At 33.9% G+C, this 21,690-nt stretch overlaps 1 protein-coding gene across 3 annotated transcripts in view; it reads left to right on the forward strand.

Annotated features, from left to right (window-relative positions):
• Positions 1 to 21,690, forward strand: part of Cadm2 (cell adhesion molecule 2) — a 981,723-nt gene that overhangs the window by 884,989 nt on the left and 75,044 nt on the right. For all 3 annotated transcript variants that reach the window (XM_028876715.2, XM_028876716.2, XM_028876717.2), the window contains one exon: positions 5,795 to 5,973. In XM_028876715.2, coding sequence (XP_028732548.1) covers positions 5,795 to 5,973 — 179 coding nt within the window. The remainder of the gene's footprint in view (positions 1 to 5,794; positions 5,974 to 21,690) is intronic.

The raw sequence follows: 21,690 nt of genomic DNA on the forward strand, positions 1-21,690 counted from the left end.
GAAACATTGAGTATAAATATTCATAAATTCCTTTCTTCTTTCTTTTGAGACAGAAATGATGCTTACTTGATTGTTATTCCATTGGATGATTTTCATCTACAAAAAATGTTTAAATTTCATAATTATTTTAGTGTTTAATCTCAGTATATATGTGAGTGTAATGGAAAAAATATTGAACCCGGGGAAGGATGTCAGTACATCAGGGGCTCATCCTGGAGTGCTTCAACTTTTGGAAGTTCTTTTATTCCTGACCAACTACAAAAACAGCAAAAGAAGAAATCTTTTTGGACTGCCTGAATCATGAGACTCACTATTGTGTAACTAAATTACTTATTGATTCTTGATTCTTCTCCCAAAACATATGTCTAAAACAGAGGCAAATAATTGTGAAGTCCAAGAAAAGTTTCCTGTCCACAGTACATACAGAGTAGAGCAGGAATGACTTCACATAGAGTTGGAACGATTAGAAGAGTTGCTTATACCCAAATTTCACAGAACAAGTGACCCAAAGACAGAATGAATGGAGTAGAAGTTAACAATGCAAAGTAAATCCTAATCTGTGTTAACCAACCAAATGATTTGACAGTCAAGGGTAATTATAACAATTCCTACTGACATTAATTTATAAATAATAATTTATGAACAGCTCTCGGAATCTCTACTCAGATTTGTATAGGTGAGATGCTGCAGCCATAGCCTCACCATGAAGACTGCTAAAATGTGACCTGAACAAGGATAGCAGTGGACCTGCCAAAACGGACAGTGAAAATTCTCCAAGGCCTCATCCTAACACAAAAATTACAAGCAACTAAGAAAGGCTGGGAGTGGGAGAGATGGTGTTCCCCCAGGGAAGAGCACAACAGCCAATTGTCCAATGTCAAATAATGAGCCCTGAAAAATCTATTTAATGGTAATGTTACGCAGACTGAGTAGATTAGATTTAAGAATATATATGTTTATAGATACACATATATACATGCAATAATGATTAGTGGGACAAATTTAAAGGAAAATTGGGAGAGGCATATAGAAGAGTTTGAAGAGAGGAAAGGAGAAAAAGGAATGTTGTAGTTAAAGTTATAATCTCAAAAGAAATGCTTTCATAAAGAAAACTGAGCTAACATTTTTTTAATTTCTGGAAAATTATAATCTCTTGCACTAAGTCCTTAAACTATGAAAAAGAATCCATGAAGATCTTTGATTTCTATTCTTATTTCCATGATTCATTGCTGAAGAAGAACCTGTTATAAAATGTCTTAAGTATACCCCCTTATAATATCATATTATAAGTTTATAGATTTGATGGACAAAAATAAAATGAAGTTTTATGTCATACTAATATTCTCAGACTTCCAATCATCTTGTAACAGAAAGGGGGACATTCTGTAGTGACTATGTTAATGTTCATACTGCAGAGCGGGTCCATGACATCTCAGTTCTGCTGCTCTTCTCTCTCCTGTTACTCCTGAAGGCTGCCTCCTACTCTTTTCTAATCACATTTCATAAAAGCTATGAGCTGGAACTTCTTTTAAAATGATCCTCTTTGGATGCCTGACAGAGAGAAGAATGTTAGTCATCTGGAACAAAAAAAAAAAAAAAAAAAAAAAAAAAAAAACCGCAAACATTTTTAGGTACCAACTAGAAAAAAGCCTAGGGGTCCTCTATACTAAGATGAAACAAAAACTTTATCAAGGCATGCTAAACCACTTAATATTAGGCTGAACTTTTGAAAATTAGTTAGGAACAAGTATAGGCTATTTATAGTCTGTACATAAACTCTAAACTCTGTTTCATTAAAATTACATCTAATGATGTGAACACCTTTACAACTTTGAAGACTTATCTCCAGAGTAGGTAGGATCCTGGATGCCTGAGAATTTAGTTTGGTGGAATACTTGCTTCAATCACAGCCTCATCCTGTCACCACATGGTCAAACTTTGCTTTATTTTGTCTTTCTTTTCTTTGTTCTTTTGCCATTTTATTTCTCATTCATTTACTAGAAGGGAGGTGTTTTGTTTAGGAAAAAAATTAAATACAGACGGAGCACTTGAATTTCATTACATTTTTAGATTTCTATGTTTCTACACAATTTTAAAATACATGTCTAAATTTAATTATGCACTTATAGAACCGTGTTTTTAAAAAATAGTGAAAAACATATTAACCAATTAGAAGAACAATATCATAATTTACATTTGAGGTGTTAATTTTGAATGTATGGGCAATTATATCTCTGTATTTACTAATCTCAATTTATACATTAAAAAAGCATTGCCTTGTAATTGTAAGTAGTTCTTTTGAGAACTACAAAAGTTGGTGTTTTCAAATAAAAATTATTCCCGTTATTTTATTAGTGGATTTGTTTATAAAAAAATAATATGGCTTTGTGAAAAATGCAAAAACTCTACTATTTTAGTTCTGACAAAAATATTAGTTTCATTTGACCTTTTTTTTTTTTCAAAACCATTTTCAAGGCTGCTAAGAACACAAATGATTTTACAGGATGTTTCAAAATTCAAATTATTAAATTCTAATAGCAAGTAGCAAAAGTATGATATATTAAGCAAGCAGAGATTTATTAACATTTGTTTTTGTTTTGGTTGAGATATTAATAAAATTTTCTATATCAGTGGATGAGAAAAATAATGCTATCCAGTAATTTTATAAACTTAGTTTCTCCAATTTTTTTTTTCAAATAAAGATGTTCTCTCAGAAATCTCATGAGTACAATTCTGATAAAATTGCCTTCATTTCTTTGTTTCTTTTTCTCAAGAGATAGAGAGAAAACAAAGGGCTTACTATTCTCTACTAACACACTGAAACAATTCACCCTGATCACCAAAATATATGTGCCAGCCAGTTTCTCTCTTCCAAGGATATAAGTCCTTCCAGGGACATCAACAAAGAAACCTGTTATTCACTTCAATTCTGACTCCATGTAGCTGGAGATAGTGTCAAATCCCACAGTAGGAAGGTTCAATCCCAGAAAACTGCTACTATGTCTTAGACCAATTACACATAGCTGACTGTAAACCATCCTTCTGATCAACACACTATGAAGCAGAATTGCCATGACTCCCTCCCTGGCTTCAATTAATTTGCTAGAATGCCTCAGAGAAACACTCAACTTCTCTCTTTGTTACAAAGGTTATTTCAAAGAGTACACATGAAGAACTAAATAAAGATGACGCCTGGGAGAAAGTATAGAAGAAAAAGACAAACTGGAGTCCTTCAATCTTGGGGAAAAAAACTTCCCTGTTTTCTTATTTATTTATGTAAATATTTATCATTTATTGTTAGTCGTTCTATAATTTCATACGTGTATATAATATATTCTATGTGTCCACTCTTACCTCTCTCTTATCTCGCTCTCATCTCTATTAACTCTCCTTTACTCCTACCAATCCTTTTTCTAGACTTATAATTTCTTTTTGTTTTGTGACCCATTTACTTTGATCAGTGTTTTGTGTGCAAGACAGGATTAGAACTATCCATTGCATCCTGGGAGTATCATCAGTTGGAATGTAATTAAAGGCAATGACTACTTTTCCCATGAATTTAACAATAGCAAACAGTTCAGCAGCAAGGGGTAAGGAACCCCAGAGCATCTCTTTCATTTTACCATGACCATTGTTAGTGAGTCCATTCCTTTTTGATCCCATGCAGGTTTCTGCAGCTGCTATGTGCCTGTGATTGCAATGGGTGTGCCTTACACAGACGATGTCATTTTGTAACCCTTCTCCCATTTTCTGTTTCTTACAATCTTCCCGCCCAGTCTTTCGGAACGTTACCTGAGCTTTGTTTTGGACTGAGCATTCATCCAACACTTATTCTGGGCATCTTGTGAACTCTCTGCATCCACTGTCATTCACTAGAAAGAAGCTTCTATGGTTATGACTGAGAGTAAAATTTCTCTGTGCATATAAATATAAATATTTTGAAAATAAATTGATGGCAAGTCAATTTAGTTAACTAACAGTATTCAGTTACCTTCTAGAGCACTAGTTCTCAATCTGTTTGTCTTGACCTTGTTAATGGTTGTGTATCAGATACTCTGCATATCAGATGTCTAAATTATGATTCATAACAGTAGCAAAATTACATTTATGTGGTAACAACAAAATAAGTGTATGGTTTGGGATCACCACAACATGAGGAACTGTACTAAAGGGTCCTAGCATTAGGAAGGTTGAGAACCACTGTTCTAGAGCCTATGATAGCCACCTGCCATGTGGTTATGACCATATTTACACTATAAGGCATGGATTCCTTCCTATGGAGCAGTCCTTAAAATCTATCAATGAGCAATTTTTACTCTCATAACAGTTGCACCACAGCTCCATACAAGGGAAGATTTGTGTCAAAGTTTATAGGACTCACAGCTGGGTAAGACTGTAGATGACATTTTTCCCCCCAGCACCCTGCATACACACCTCCTTTGCAGGTTCGGTTTCAGAGAGGAAGCTTCCATGTTAGTTCCAGATTGATATCTCCATAGCGTACAAACAAAGTGTGTGTGTTTCAGGTGGGGGTGGGGGGCTTCAGCAAAAAGTCTTAACATCTGATTCTGGATGACAACCAAGTAGATAAATGCCAGATGCCTCCATTGTTTTGGGGAGGTCTCCTGAAGTTACCCTATCAACAACTTGAAAGGGGGTATCCTGCTCATGACAGTAATGTTTTTGATTGCTAACTCATGGATTCTACAAGCAGTTTTTCCTCCTATGAATTTTCCACAAGACACCACGTCTTTGAATTTCATGGATGCTGCGCTACATCAGCCTGACTTGTTCATATCATTAGACTTTGGTTTCCAGCTCAACCTTTGACCTCTGTCTCATCATAGAAGTTCAGAAGTAAAATAGAAGGTCTTAGTTCTGTAACTAAGTAGCCCCTTCTGAGACTCTCCAGGAGCCCATGGAAACAATCTCTTTATAGCATCTCATAGGTGTATCTCATTAGAATGAAAGGCACTTTCATTTACACAAATAGTCACAACAGATTTAGAGACTGGTGTCATTATCAGAATCTAGTGTCATTATTTCATGTAAAGTAGATATCATAGTCACAGAGTTCATTGATGAAGAGTTGTCCTATGGTGTCTGACTATATTTCATAAAGATTAAAATATTATATGTGTGTGCATGTGTATGAGTGTGTGTGGGTGTTTCTCACAACAGTGTGTAGAGGGACAACTTTCAAGACTTGTTGTCTTTCTACCACGCTTTTCAGGCATGCAATTTGGATGGTCAGCATTGTACAGCAAGTGCTCTTCCATCTCCCTGGTCCTTTTAATCCATTTTGCTAAAGAAATACTTCTAGACAAATTATTCAGAAGAGTAGGAAAATTGGTAGAGATAAGAGAGTGAAGGGTAGCTTCAAGAAGTGCCATGCCACTATGGTGGGCCCATGTTATAAATGCCGAGGTAAATCGAAGGAGAAATTGTCTCAAAAGTCCAAAGAAAGTAGTTCATTATGAAATGTTAGTCATTGACAGCAGCATCTGGATTCAGAACTGACCTAAGCAGGACACCAGAAGTGAGAGCTACAGCAACTTAATAAATTTGTTCCTTAATACATATCTGATTAATTATGTAGGACAGAATTAAATTATATTTATCTTCCCTCTTACTCTTCTGAGTTAACCCTTCATGGCTCTTTGGTACCTTACAAAAGCTAACACATAGACATAAAAAAAAAAAAAGTTGTCAATATAAATTGTTTGATTTTGTTCACAGAACATTGAACTTTTTTTTTTTCTCTCTCTCTCTACATGCATGCTGTATCCAATAGGCCAGAGCCTGTTTTGTGGACAAAGGATGGTGCAGAATTACCAGATCCTGATCGAATGGTCGTGAGTGGTAGGGAACTCAACATTCTTTTCCTGAACAAAACAGACAATGGCACGTATCGATGCGAAGCCACGAACACCATCGGCCAAAGCAGCGCAGAATATGTCCTCATTGTACATGGTGAGTTCTTTCGGGAAACAGTACACATGAATGGGGGAAAACCATGGAGAATGGCTAAAATCGGTCAACATTGTTAGAAAAAAAAGTAAAATTGGTCTGCTTTTTCTGTCAGGAGAACTTCTCATGAGTATAAATATCTCTAAGAGAGACATTTAATATGTGTCAGTTTGACTAATAAGAAAAAAATTAAAGCATATATGAAAAATAAAATTACTTTATGAAAAGCCTATTACAAGTAATTTAATTTGCTATTTGGTAGTGATTTGTAAATTATATTAGTTTTATCTTCAAATTTACCATAAATAATTTTATTTATAATCCAAAGCACCGAAAAACATTTCTCTGCAGCTAACTTCATTGTATTATATTAAAATGGGCTTTCTAAACATTGAATTGCACCACACAAAATATAATAACATGCCATGGAGTGTAGTAAATGCAAAAGTTGGCAATTATAATGTTTAATTTCTTATGAGTCATAATTTGAAATTATTTTCTCTTGTCTGAACTTAAATCAAAATTGGTTTGAATGAGAAAGGGGGCAGAAATGGACATGAGTAAAGAAAATGACAGTTTTACTCAAGTTCCACACATCACAGCTTCTTCATAAGGTAGCTTTCATGAATGACTAGAAGGAAACACCTTATAACATGCATAAATACTGTGTTAAACACAGTTAGCTTTCTTTATATAACTGCTTCTGGCAGTTTTTCGTGTATGCCAGAATGTATTTTTGTGAATCTCCAAGAGAAAGAATTACCAGGAGATGAAATGTTTCCCTCACATATTTCACAACTTTTTTTCTGAGCATACTATTTTATCCTATGTAATTTTACCAAATAATGAGCTGCAGTTGTATACATTAATAAATTCAGCGGACTTCAAGAATCACGGGAAGAATGTGTCTACTGTCTTTCATCTGAATCAAAGTGTAAACTACTGCTAGAAATATGGATGAGTCAAATAGCTTTCAGTAAAAATATTTGAGGGATAAAGTCTAATTTTTGAGAGAGATTTAATATTCCGGAAAAAAGAAAATCCTTGTTTTGTTCTATTTCGAGGTATTCATTTGTTATATAATTAGAATGAAGAAAATGATATAAACATAGCTCTATTTTTAAAATTGATGTAGTATAAAATCTCTCTTCATAACATTACCTTGCTAGCTGGGCGGTAGTGGCCCACATATTTAATCCCAGCACTTGGGAGGCAGAGGCAGAAGGATCTCTGTGAGTTCAAGGCCAGGCTGGTCTACAGAGCAAGTTCTAGAACAGGCTCCAAAGCTACATAGAGAAACTCTGTCTCGAAAACCAACCAACAAACAACCCATTATCTTGCTATACTAAACAGTGAAGACATAGAGTGTATAGATTTTTCACAAATAATACACCAGAAATTATAGAAGTCTGTAAAAAAATCAACTTTGGGAGAGATCACTCATATAATTGGGATAATTAGGCTGGGATTAAATGTGGTAAACTCATGTAGGTGAGCCCGCCACCTTCATTACCAGACATAGTATAAAAACTACCACTTTAATCACAAAACTTCCTCAGAACTTAAGAGCTGGGTCCCAAGGGTATGTGTATCTGTGTACAGTATATGCTCTCACCTTAAGTCTGGTTTTATATATACATACACACACACACACACACACACACACACACACACACACACACACACATATATATATATATATGTATGTATAAAATCTTAAATTTTCTGAGTGCTACTCTCAAATAGGTAGGAATTCCACCTGTATGTTGTGTAGCATGACACATTGTATTGACAGCAATGTGCCTTAATACTGTGGAGACCTCAAAGAGAAGTGACTGAGAAGTAATATGCCCAGATATGTCACCTTTTTATTTTCAGGAATTCAAGTAGGTGAAAGTTCTTGCTATCTCAGTGTTTACAAGCTGGCAACAGTATTATTTTGCCAATAGCCACGCTACCTTTCAGCTGTTGGCAGTGGGCATATTCCTGCTAAATACTTTCCTAAGCACTTTTTAAGAAGTCATTTTTGGCTTTGCTTTTGAACTCCAATTCATCAAAAGCACCCCGTAGATTAATGCTTTTCATGCTGCTCCATAAATGCTGTGAAGTTCCTCGGTAGTTTACCTAGTATTATTGACACAAGTAATGAGAGGCTCTGTGAAACAGTGCAACGATATTGCACTGTGTTTAGAGGGGGCTCCAATTGGGTTCATTACAAAATAGAGGGTACGTTTTCCCCTTTGCACACTAGGTATAATGTTTCACCAGTCATTGGTTGTAAAAACGGAAAAGCTACACTCTTCTGTTAATGGTTGGCTGTTTCAAAACACTACTCCATGATAAAAATTCGAGTGGCATTTTGATCTATAATGAATGCTACATGTGGTAATTTGTGATAACTTTACCCTTTTATGTTTTACACCAAGGTTGATTTTTTTATATCAGCTGTGATGATTTAATGTAGCTCTAGTACAGAAGGGTTTTTATGACCCGGGACTTATGTCTGAATCTACCACAGTTGCCTGTGTTTATTCATTCCCAATGTGATGGAGGCTGAAACACTTGCCTGTAAAATCAACAACACAGATGTCAGGCTCTGGTTATATTCTGTCCTGTGGGTACCAATGGCAGTGGATGTTGGAATTTTATGGCATTTAATTGGTAAAAAGCCCTGATGTTTTGGGTTATGCACATTTTCTTCAACTCCTCTCTCCCATTATACCTTTGAAATTTTTGTCTTTAAAACTACAGATGGTGGCTTAAACTGCTGGTTTAAAACTTGCCTTCAATGAAAGCTTTACTGAAAGTCAGTATATAAGGAGCTCTAAGAGGAATCAATACACATATAAAATCTGTGCTCTGTTAAGGATACACTATAGGAGACAGTAGCACTTTTCATTAATAAGCTCAGTAATGGAAAAATTAGTCTATTAAGTTAATAGCTAGAATTAGTTATCCTATTCAATTACTATGAGCATCATAGTTCCATATATTTTAGTCTTTATAAAAATGTAAAAGATTCTCTGTTATCATTATCATCCACTTTTTAGAAATCAGTATATGTAAATTTAACAGATTATAATATTTTGTTCCATTTGTCTCTGTATTTCGATAAATCTGACCAAAATAGCAATTCATTTATTCATCAACAATTTGGTATATATATTCTGACTATAATGATAATATAAATTGCATTCAATACAATGATAATTCAATAGGGTCAAGAATAAATTACATCAAATAATAAATAAAAAATAGTGAAGAATTAAAGAAAGATGGCCATGTAGATAAACACAGTCTGTAAGGGTGCAGAGCAAATATCAAAATGTAAAATGTAAATCCAACACTAGAGTTCCATATTAGTCTTAAATAAATGGCATACATAAAAAATGGTAATACTTAAAATACTACCAGTTACACAGATGTGCCTTGAATTGGACTAGCATTCTTGTATATCACTATTAGCCCGAATAGGTGAAGGGCAGATTAAACACCAGTGCTTAAAGAACAATCACATAGTAATGTTTTCTCTCCAAGTACTTCTAAAATGTGTTATACAGAATATTAATTCAGCAACCATTCGAGACAGGGTTTCTCTGTGCAGCTTTGTGTCTTTCCTGGATCTCGCTCTGTAGACCAGGCTGGCCTTGAACTCACAAAGATCCGCCTGCCTCTGCCTCCCAAGTGCTGGGATTAAAGGCGTGTGCCACCACCACCCGGCAAGAAAAAATTAAATTCCTGCTAACAAAGAGTTATAGAAAAATTCTTGCCACAGTGTAAAAGCTGATGACATATTGAGTGAGATAAGTTCACGAAACAGCCTTCTTTCTCTAGAAAAACATCCATGTTGAAGAAGCTACATACATTTTTCTTTCCAAGCAATGAGTACCCAGATCAGCCTCCAACTACTGAAGGCATCAAAACAGAGAGCTGTGGCAACAGAGAGTTACTGGTAGCCTCAGTCTAATTCATTTTAAGTTGAAAGCAATTAAAATATTTCATGTTTATTTCTCATCACCTGATTAAAATATTGCTCTTTTGAGAGGAGATGGAGGGTGAGACGGCTTCCCAAATAAAAGAACTTGTTGCCAAGGCTGAAGATTTGGGCTTGTTACTGGGACTCATGTGGTAGAAGGAAAAAACCATTCCCAATAGTTCTCTTATTATCTCTACACCTTGGCCTAGTACATGCCTGTCTCTCAAAATAAAATAAATAAATAAATAAATAAATGAATGAATGAATGAATGAATAAAAGAATAAATAAATAAAACACAAATTTTCAAATATATATTCTTGAAAACATCACAACTATGTGAAATGCAAAGGTTTTGAGACATAATATATATGAACAGTGATAAGTCCAAATGTTCCCAAATCTTCTTAATTTAGTTCCTTCTCTAATTTATCAGTGTATTTTAATCAACTCATATTAGAGTTATAACTTCTGCACCAAATATACAAAGACACGCATATGATACTTGAGAGTACAGAAAGTACATATAACCTACATACACATATACACATAGAGGTGTGTGTGTGTGTGTGTGTGTGTGTGTGTGTGTGTGTGTATGAGAGAAAGAGCAGAAAAAGTGAACTTATTAAATAATAACATAGGAATTTTTTCTTCCAACTCTTTTTTTAAAACATGGTACACAAAATATTAATTCAACAGATATTCTTAAAGAACAAGAAAATTCTAGCATCAATGCCCTTCCTGAGATTTGTAAGGAAATCCTGCAAGGTAGACAGAGAAAATGACCAGCTGTTTCTTCTATCAATAGCTTCAGAATTTGGGCAGGTACACAATGTAAGGCAACATCATGGGCATTGACATCATGACTTCAATAGAGAAAGCAGGATATATGGTAATGGGCACACATATTACAGAAATTTCCACATTATTCCTCTTGCTTATCCACATTTACCCTTTGTATCACAGCAACACTTTCATGTGAGGTAAAATTATTTACCATTGTTTAACTTATTCTACTGGGCCTTTATATTCTCCTATAAATAAGATTTTAAAACTTGATCACTTCACTATCTTAACTTATACTGTGCCACTTTTGAATGAAATTAGACTATATAATTTTCCATGTTTTAAATTTATTATAAATAGATTCTGTTCTAAGATATTTAATCTATACAACCATATAGAACATGTAAAATTCTCTACAACTATTATTTTCATAGCATGGATTAAAATAGAATTGCAATTTGCTTCTATTTTTATTCTCCCAATCAAGTATCACAGTTGTTGATTTAATAGTTCTGAAATATCACTGTGCATTTTTAGTTTATTTGTTTCTTCAGGTGTTTATTGAAATAAGCAGTGATAAAAATGGCACTGCCATTGTTTGTATGAAAGATAATTACTTTATTAGTAACACATTTAAATAACACACATACATATAATATGTGATCCATCACATATATTGTTAGTTAGTATGAGCCATTATAAAAGTAGTTTAATATTTTACAAAATTAACAGTAACATAATATTTCTACTATAAATGTCTATGTGTTTTAATCTACTGAAATGTATCAAGCTACTAAATGTGCCTTTCCAGCTTTAAGAGTCAGTTACAATTGCTACTTTCACTCATATTTATTGTTAATAATAAATGTCAATAATGCCCCAAGACAAAAATGCTGTATACATATATTACAAAACATCACATCAAAGCCAAACTTATGAGCTGTGTATCTCACTGTACCTCTTCAGACTGTGGGGGGAGGCAGTAATTTTCCCCCTGGATGCTGGGTACTGAAAGCAAATTACTTGCTCAATATGGTAGGAAAGCAAATTGAGGCAGAGAAATAAACTTATTTCACTTAAGAAATAAACTTATACACTTCTGGTGTATCACTGCTTTTAAATATTTACCTGATATACAGAAAATAAATACCAATTATAAGTTTGTTACTACTTGATAAATTTAACAAAATAACATGTGTGGTTGAATGATACAATTTATTTTTAAACAGATTGATCATCTCATAATTTTATATTTTAACTTTTCTATTCAACTGTTGCCATAGAGCTAAACAAATGTTGTTACAAAGTGTATATACCTATTAGGGAAGTATAAATTTTACACTTCATATCAAGAATAACAGTGATTTGTAGGTAAATAAGTACTCTTAGCACAATAAAAAGAAAAAGGGTTTTCTGATTATCATAGTAGCTAGGCTAAAAGTTGATAGTCTATTTTGACACAGTTACAATTTCCAGAAAGAAAATATTTAGATATATTGGAAGATTATGTATTTATTTATTTACATACTTAGTTGTATTCCTAGAAAACAGGATTCTTATAGATCATGATGGAACTGAGAGAGTAAATTGTGTGTAGAGTAGGGAAGAGAAGACTGGATAGTGAATAGATGTACAGCCTAGAAACATAAAAGAGGTTTTCAACTGAAATCTGTTCCCTCATATAAAAACAGACCTAACCAGCTGGTAAATTAATTGCGTGTGCTAATAATGAACATGTTTCCTGGAGAAGCTTTCTTTAGAAACATAAATGAAAAATACATGGTATAGAATGAAAACGATAGCAAAGACACCCCTATTCAACAAGGAACTTTGGGCTAATAATGGAGAGCCCTTGACTGCTGATCTCAGCAAGGCTGGTGGAGATCTACCAACACAGTCACTGGATGCATGATCCTTTAAAAACATCTCTTTAATCTCTTAGATAACACCTCACTCTAGACATGATAATGTAGACAGAGCTCTGATGCCTGTAGGAAAGGCGCACGCCTTTCTCTGTTTTAATAAGCTGCCAAACTCTGCAGAGACAAGAGGAGATAAGAGTACTGTGTTTGTTTTATAACTCATTTAAAAGTGTGTGTGTGTGTGTGTGTGTGTGTGCGCGCGCGCGCGTTGGATTGATCACTCAACAAAGTTGAGCCAAAATTCCATGTCTTTAAGATGAAAATGCAGTGGATAAATTGAGTTTTCAGCTGTCACTGTACAAAATTCATGTGTATATATCACAATAATGTAAATGTTCTTCCATCTATAGATGGACAACTACCCAAATGTCAAAGGAAAAATTTTTAATTTGGAATTTATCATTCAAAATTTTCAACATTAATAATATATCCTGCACTAAGTTTGTATAACTTTTCCCCCATTTGCAGTCAATAGTAAACACAAAGATGAAATCATTTGCACTGAAGTCTTCCTTGTTTATTTACATGTAAATCTAGTTAGGCTACAATTTTCCAAATATTTACAGAGTTCTTTTACCAAAACACATGTAACATAATTGGCTCATTTGTCAGAGAATTGCAGCCATACATCATAGCCTTATGGGAGAATTTGGGGACTGGTTTTCAGAAACTATGGATTTTACATAAGATATGCTTTGCAGTTTCTTACTTCATAGTTTCTGCAAATGTGATATAGAATACATCTCATACTATTTAGAATCTAAAAATATTGCTTGTGTCTTTCCTGCTCTTCTCCCACCAATGTCCTGTGAACACTATTTACAAGTGAGGCTCCCAATCTGTTCTTATCTTTTCACTGACCTCTCTGAACTAGGCAGTGAGACATTTTCCAATGGGCACCCAACATGATGCATGTGAAAGGATTAATTCACTTGCATTACTTCTGTTTAACAAACTGAACATTAAGTTTAAATGTTTTCAACTTTTTTGAAAACTCAATTATTCTTAAATTTAAAAACAGTTATCAAACAAGTAAAATCGTATGTGTATTGTGATGAGGAAACTGATGACTTTTCCAGGCAAATTTTGTGAAACATAGTCTTTTGTGAGAAAGGTTTACTTCACCAACATAGAACAGTTCTTATTGTAAGATGTCATATTTTCTTGGATTTTTGTCAGTGATACATTTCTTTTGTCACATTCAATGCAGGTAGCATAGTTTACTAGGAGTCCATACTCTGGGGGCCACTGTTACTCTTTAGAAGACTTTGTTCACTAAAAAAGAGAACTACAAGCAACTAAAGATTTCTGAGTGCCGGAGAAACAGTCTTACCCAGTAGTGACCATTCCATGGGTTGTCCAACACCAAATGGTCAAATCTGAAAATGTACATGCCAAGAACATTATAGAGGCATCTTTATATTTTCAGAAATACATAGATATGTACACACACACACACTGTGTTTTTTTATAACTCATTTAAAAGTGTGTGTGTGTGTGTGTGTGTGTGTGTGTGTGTGTGTGTAGCAAAAATTAAAGAAAAATAGGCCATGAATTTGCAAAAAAGCAAGGTGAGAAATAAATGGGAGTGTGCGAAAGGAGAAAAAGAAGTGGGGAATGAAGTTATAATCTCAAAAAGATTTTTTAAATGTATATTTTAAAAGATGGCTTTTTTATATGGTTCAGTGACAGGGCACTTGCCAAGCATGTACAAGGCTCTGAACTCAATCTCCAGTACCACAAAGAATAAAACAAAGCCAAATAAAAAGAAAAACAAAAACATTGAATGTGAGTCTGGTATTCACAAAGCCATGGGTTAATGCTTAAAATCATACAGAAAGAAAGAAAGAAAGAAAGAAAGAAAGAAAGAAAGAAAGAAAGAAAGAAGGAAGGAAGGAAGGAAGGAAGGAAGGAAGGAAGGAAGGAAGGAAGGAAGGAAGGAAGGAAGGAAGGAAGGAAGGAAGGAAGGAAGGTGGGTGTGAAAATTGGTGTGATATATGCCTGTGATCCAAGTATCTAGGAGGTAGAGGCAGTGCATCAGTAGTTCATGGTCATCTTCTACTACATGTGAATTCCAGGCCCGCCTGAACATTATAGTATCTTGTTTAAGAAAGAAAAAACATGAACAGGCAAAAAGTAAAACAAGCAAACAAAAGCAGACCACCAAAACCAAATCAACCAAACAAATCCTAAACTCTAGATTCCAACTCATCTAAGGAAACGTTTCAAGGGAAATCATTGTAAGAAATTTACTGAATGGCATATATATATGTATACACACACACACACACACACACACACACACACACACACACACTCACACACACACACACACACACACACACATATATACATATATATCACTTGGCAAGAGCTGAGCAATGATGTTGGGAAATGAACAAAGAGCAGTGAAAAGCATCACTCAATCAAGAGATATAAAGGTTTTAAGCTCAGTCTTATTATATGGAAACATGGGTGTCTTAGGAAGAGAGTAACGTGTCTATTAACATTTTTATCGCAATTTTTCCACATACCCAAAATATTTTTTGAAGATTTCAGAGTGATATGATTTGCAGTATAAAGTAGCAGGTAACTTTATTCCACTGTGCTTAAAAAGCAGGCCAACATCTTTAAGGGTATTACCTTTTAAAATTACATGTAAAAATATTAAATTCATAGTTGTCAGAATACCTTTCTTTTAGGTTAGTTTTGACTCATCAAAATCAAGAATCAGTTCTAAAAAGAATGATAAAAATTACCATACCAAACTCTCTATTTTTAATGAAGTGATTACATGTGGCTAAATTAAATAGTATGCAAAACACCTCTTGCTTCCTTTATGACAGAGTTTTCATGGAAAAACAAATACCGATTGCTCAATATTTTTCAGACTTCCTCCTTGTATCTCTTCATTTACTTTTTGTTAAAAAATGGTCATGATGGCCTCCTATAAAAGCACAGGATTTACTCAGAGTAAGATCCTTCCTGGAAAAAAAAAAAAAAAAAAACTCGTACATTGAGGTCATTGGAGCTAAATAGTACAGGATCATCCAAGCTTAAAGCATTGTTGAACCTGCTTTAAGTCTCGCATTACCTGTATCCGTTTAGAATACGGCAAATGTGTACTAACAGGGAAAATGCATAGTTTTTTTTTTTTCTCTTCAAATAAGACATCAATTTGAGTCATAAACTTTCCTTGTAATTACTTAGAACTGTTGGCTACCACCTACAGTTTAAAATTGCAGGTCTTTCCAATTTAGAACGACTTTTTGTTATTGTCTTTGTCTAAGGCTTCCACTTAGCATGAGAAACCAGTGGAAGCTATGAGAAAGATGTTAAGAAATTCATTCCAATCAAATTTTGAAAACGGTCCCTTTTATGAAACAGATGTGGTTGTGATAGCATCCCCAAAGAGGAGGGTCCTGGTGGCGAGTTGAAATCCCGTCAGCTGATGTCTGCCAGTGCAGTTGAGAGTTCAGGAGTTGTCATCACTTTATGCTATGACTTAAATAGGCTGCTACAGGTGGCTGAATATAATGGGGGCAGAGAAATGACCATCTTTACAAAAACAAAACCAGTAAACATGCCTCTTGCCATCGCTCCCAGTGGCAGTAGAACGAGCAATAAAATATTAAGGATACAATATTATTTTTTTTAAGTCAGAGAAATTTGAACTCTTTTTAGCACAATAACAATTCTCACCTTAACTCTGTTATCTTCAGAATCCTGATCATTTGTGTGCATATCCTTAACTGCTCTTAAAGTGAACTGATTACTCTGACTCTCGAACGGGAGGGGGGTTGTTAGTACCATCAAGTAGGAAGGATGTGGATATACGGATTCCAGACTAAATGCTAGCAATTTTTTTCTCCCTATTTGGGCAACAGTCTTCGGAGAGAAACAAGCAGCTTGGGCTTCTGGGGCTCTTTAGACTTAATTTTTGTTTCAAAAATCCATTCTGAATGCCATTTTTAAAAAGAGAAACTGCCACAAAACAAAACAAGTTGACAAGTTAGAAATTATACACCACATTTGCAGAAAACACAATGTACCTTTAACCTGAAAAACTCGTTATTAGAAAAAAGGGTGGCATTGCTCTGCAATGTATTGCATGCTGTCCCTGTTGGCAGTGACTTGATGCTGACAGGGCTATGCAGGATCTGTTGAGCTCTAATAAGTCCCCATAAGAAGATCGGCTTCCGAGTTTTCTAATTCCTACTTTAACACGTGAAGGGAGGGGACACTTTCCCATTATTTTGATTGACATTTATGATTTACAATTCTAATGAGTCTAAAATGCTGACAAACTCTTTCAGAGATGAAGTTTCTTCAGCTTTCATACTTTGTTATTTCCCAGTCTTCTTTCTGATTTGTAGACTTTTAGCAGAAATTTCTAGTATTTTTATGCAAAAACCATAGCTTTTGTACATATTAATCTTATTTCAATATTGGTTACATATGTATGCTCTTAGAAGTGACCTATTGCTTATTTATTGACATTATTATTATCATCCATAGTAGCATTTTCCAAGTCCCTAAAACATATATAACTTAGGTAAGCACTCCAAAAATAAAATACAGCATTAAGTAGATTATATGTTTTCTTAATTTTTGTTTCAAGATATATATGTATGTATGTATATATGTATACACATATATATAGTGAATGGTAAATGCCAGGTGGATACTATATACTCTCTAGACTCGAAAGTACTATTTTTCTAGATACTCAGTTAAATAGGGGCTCTTTTCAGGGTCAGAGCTAAGCAAACATTGGATCAAGTGTACTTTTCCCAGGAAAAACAGCACTTGTAAATAACAAAGACATGCTTTCTTGTAGTGCTATCCTGGTGGTTTATTGTGTGGGACAGAACACTAAATGGATGTCAATGTGTAGTAAACATATATAGAGTTGCTACAAGCATTTGAAGACACAGAGAAGGAAAACTTGACTACTTCCAGAATGAGAGAATGCTTCACAAATGAGATACTAACAAGGGACTTAGACATAGAAGAGGTGATGCTGTGAAGCAGGGTGTGTCTGTGAGAAGACCACAGTACAGAGAGTGGAAAGATCTGGATCCAGAACTTGAAGGAAGCACCTGAGGCAGGGCTATGTGTCCTTTTGTGTGCCCAACTCAAAGGTTTTCTTCATCTGAAATTGGCATAATGGGAAATGTAGTAAAGAATCCAAGCATGGATGCTCCGAGGCCCTCCTGTCACAGGTAGAGGGCATCTACACACCCTGGGTCCCTCAATACAATGAGGACATGATGTGGAATTCTTAACACAGCCATGGGAGCCAAAAGGCAGTGATAATAGACTAATGATTTACCATAAAACAAGTTTAACAATGCTATTCCACACAGATGTTAGTTCATTTGTTCAAGAATTTTATGCCGGAGCTGAAATGGTTCTTTAAGTGACTAGGCTGTAATAGAATTATTGTGAATTAGAGAACATTTATTTGTAACTCAGCATTGGCTTCATGAAAAACAAAAATGATTGGTGCTAACTCAAAAATGTCTGCAGTTCAGTAGCCCAGATATAGAGGTTTTGCTTGAAATTCTTAAAATGCTTTAGAAATTTTCTTTTTTGTAATATGATTATTTTTAATTCCTTACAATGCATAGTTTATGTGCACACAAACTCACAAACCAACTTTTATGACTTAAAACTTTTTCTCAATTCCCTGTCTATAACAAATGTTACAATTTTTCCTTTAAAAGGAACCTTTGCATTGACTATATTATATGTTTATAATTATAGAGACCCTTATTTGATTATTAAAATCTAAGTATTTGTATACATTGTATATAGAACATATTGTATTGTATTGAAATATATGCATATTATTATTCAGTAAATTATATTTTTAAATTTTAAAGACTCGTAGAATTCAATTAATTTTATTTAAAAGCCATCTAAATTTATCAAGCAAGTTTTATTCACTTTAGAATATAAAGATATATAGTGCTTTGTTTACAATGGTATTAAGTCTTCTAAAAAAAGAAATTTTAAAAGTCCAATATGTTTTCAGAGAAAATGGTGATATATATATATAACAGTTTTTAAAATTGTCATCAACTAATGAGGCATTCTAAATTTACCCATAAGCTCATCTTAATGTCTAGTTATTAGGACCATAAGGTAAATAGTAGCTTTATATCTCATATTTCTATAAGAAAATGTAAACCCCACACTTTTTAAATCATTCTCAAAAAGGCCAAAATTAATACTTCAAGCGATTTTTACTGAGATATTTGATGAGTCTTATCAAATATTGTTTCTCATTTATAGGATCAAAACTTCTCCAAAGCAAACTTGAATTTTATAAAAAGGGAGAAAGAATATTTGGACTTAGGAGGACTTCTCAGAGTCATTTCATAATGTTTGACTTTCTAGGTCATAATCAAGCCGCCCAGGCTCAAAGGTTTTTAGCTTGAAGTAGGGCAAACTCTCAAATCAATGCATGTCTCATTAATAAGCTACCTTTATGTGATAGAATTCATATATGTATAATTTGTAATAATAAGTCACTTATAAATCATTAAATATTTGTTTCTGATATTATTATTATTTTATTATTACTATTATTATTATCTTTTTTAAAAGATTTATTTATTATGTATACAGTGTTCTGCCTGTATGCCAGAAGAGGGCACCAGATCTCACTACAGACAGTTGTGAGCCACCATGTGGTTGCTGGGAATTGAACTCAGGACCTCTGGAAGAATAGCCAGTGCTCTTAACTTCTGAGCTATCTCTCCAGCCCTGTTTTTATTATCTTTTTAAATGAAAATATGAACAAGTGCATTGTGATACTAAAAAGGACTCTTCAAAAAATAACAATATTTTTTCATGTTTGAAGATATAGAGTGTGTTTTGAGAAAAGTAGTTACTCTTTTAATCTATTATAATCAGTTCTTCCTGTCATATAAGGGCTTTTTTCTGCTTCTCTTAAGTAGTCATACATTTATGCTGAGCAGAAACCTGAGCACTGACTGAAAGTTCTTCCTTCCAAGGTTAATTATAAAGTGGGGAAAGTCCAGAAAAAATAGATCAAATAGAAAGTTTGTGTATGAGGCAGAATTTTCATGCAATTTTTGTAATCTTTCTGACATTTCTAACTAAGTCTCCATAATTTTACATTATTTAATATTACCTGTTTCTAATTATCTTCTAGAAGCGAATATTTTAGGTTCTTGCCACTTTACTATTTCACAACTGAGTTGAGATAATTTAAAACAGCCAAGAAAGATGAATAAAAGACCACGAAGAAAACTCATAGAAAATCTATGTATTTTAAAAGCTACATAGCATTATTGACTATTAACAGTTAAATAACATGTAATGATGATTGAGAACGATTTCTTCTTGGCATGCATTTTTTTTACAACTGCCATTAAATTCTCATCTATTTCACAAGGTTTTTATAATTTTGTTAAATTGTATTAGTAAGTACTGAAATTACTTATTCATTAAATACTAGATAATGATAAAAGTTTCTATATTTATTGTAATGGACACTTAAAAGCAATTGAATTGGTTCATTCAAGAATGCTTAGAAAACATGAACATATATAGGCTCCCAAATAATTCACAATTTCTATCAACACTGAGATGGGAAAAAGTGAAAATGAAATCCAATTAATATTTCGTTTTGGATAAAACTGAGTAAATGAATTAATATAAGTCTGCTAGTCTAGGCCAGCATTAGAATGAAATAGTAAAGCTAATTTTGGAAGGCTGCTTTGTTTCCAGCATAAGGGTTAGCAAAACGTTATGCTAGTTTACTGTCTGATAAAAATAATCTTATAATCTGTGATAAATTTTATAATGTCAGACTCCATATATACACTTTTAAATATATTCTTCGTTCTTAAATATTGAAATACTAGATGTTGTTTTTGAATTTTTTCATAAATACATTTGAAACCCCAAATGAACCAATATTTCTAATAACAATGTACCATTTTCTATTAAAAAAATTACTATTTTTTATTTAGTTTGTTTCCCTTTACTTCCATTATGTTTAAAAGCTGACTAAGCCATAAGAAAATATGATAACAAGTAACAACTAGAAAGCCCGTGGGCATAAATACACAATTTTATTCATTCTCAATGTTCTTTTTAAAGCCAATACCACCTTATGATCATGATAAATTGCTCTCCAGGCAATGCCCATTTTCCCTAGTGATTAATGTAATACCATTGAGTTTTCGGAGGTTGTTTTCTTAATTTGACTGGCCAGGAAGCATTTTCCCTGTTGAAAAACAGGTGTAAACATCAATACTCAAGATAAGAGAGTGATCTCATGCTGGTTTCAGTGTCTCCAGTGTGAAGAATTCAGCGGGTAGAGTCAGGCAGATTGAGTAGTGCTATTTATCAGAGTAAAGACCTAGAAAAATGTGTGGAGTGACTCAAAGACTTCCTGAAAGAATGACTAGAAACCTTTCAACTGCAAAATAATCTGTCAAGCATTGTAAATATATTAGGGTTCCATGACAAGCATATGAAACCAAACCCCAGTACAGTAATTACAGGTAATTGGGGAAGTGTTTCTCATTTCCTTGCTGTGTAAATCATATGTCTATCTGCTGGGAACAAAATTTCTCTCCAAGGATCTTTCTGAGGTTTTTCATAGCTTGTCACCAGCAGCATGGCTTGAGGTCTCTCTTTTCTACTCTAGATACTTGAGGCTGGTTTTAAGGAAATGAAGGAAGATTTGGGCATTGCACACTAAGTTGTTCTTTCTGTTCATTGTTATCCCTGGATTTGAAACAATTTTTAACTGATGACAACTTGACTAATTCCAGACTGGAGACTGACTGGTATAGTTCAAACCCTCATTCAGTAACTTCTCTTCGTGTCCTGTATCCAAATAAGTCATAAGCTTGTCAGAACATCACATCGTGCTCCATACTAGTTGACTCAATACTTGTTAAAGACTCCTAGGTACTGCCAATTTGTTAGAAGGAGTTACCAGCTAATTGGGGTAAGAATCACAAGACTTTAAACTGTACATTAACACCGTT

This window comes from Peromyscus leucopus, chromosome 12 (assembly GCF_004664715.2).
Source record: "Peromyscus leucopus breed LL Stock chromosome 12, UCI_PerLeu_2.1, whole genome shotgun sequence".
NCBI classification, from domain to species: Eukaryota; Metazoa; Chordata; class Mammalia; order Rodentia; family Cricetidae; genus Peromyscus; species Peromyscus leucopus.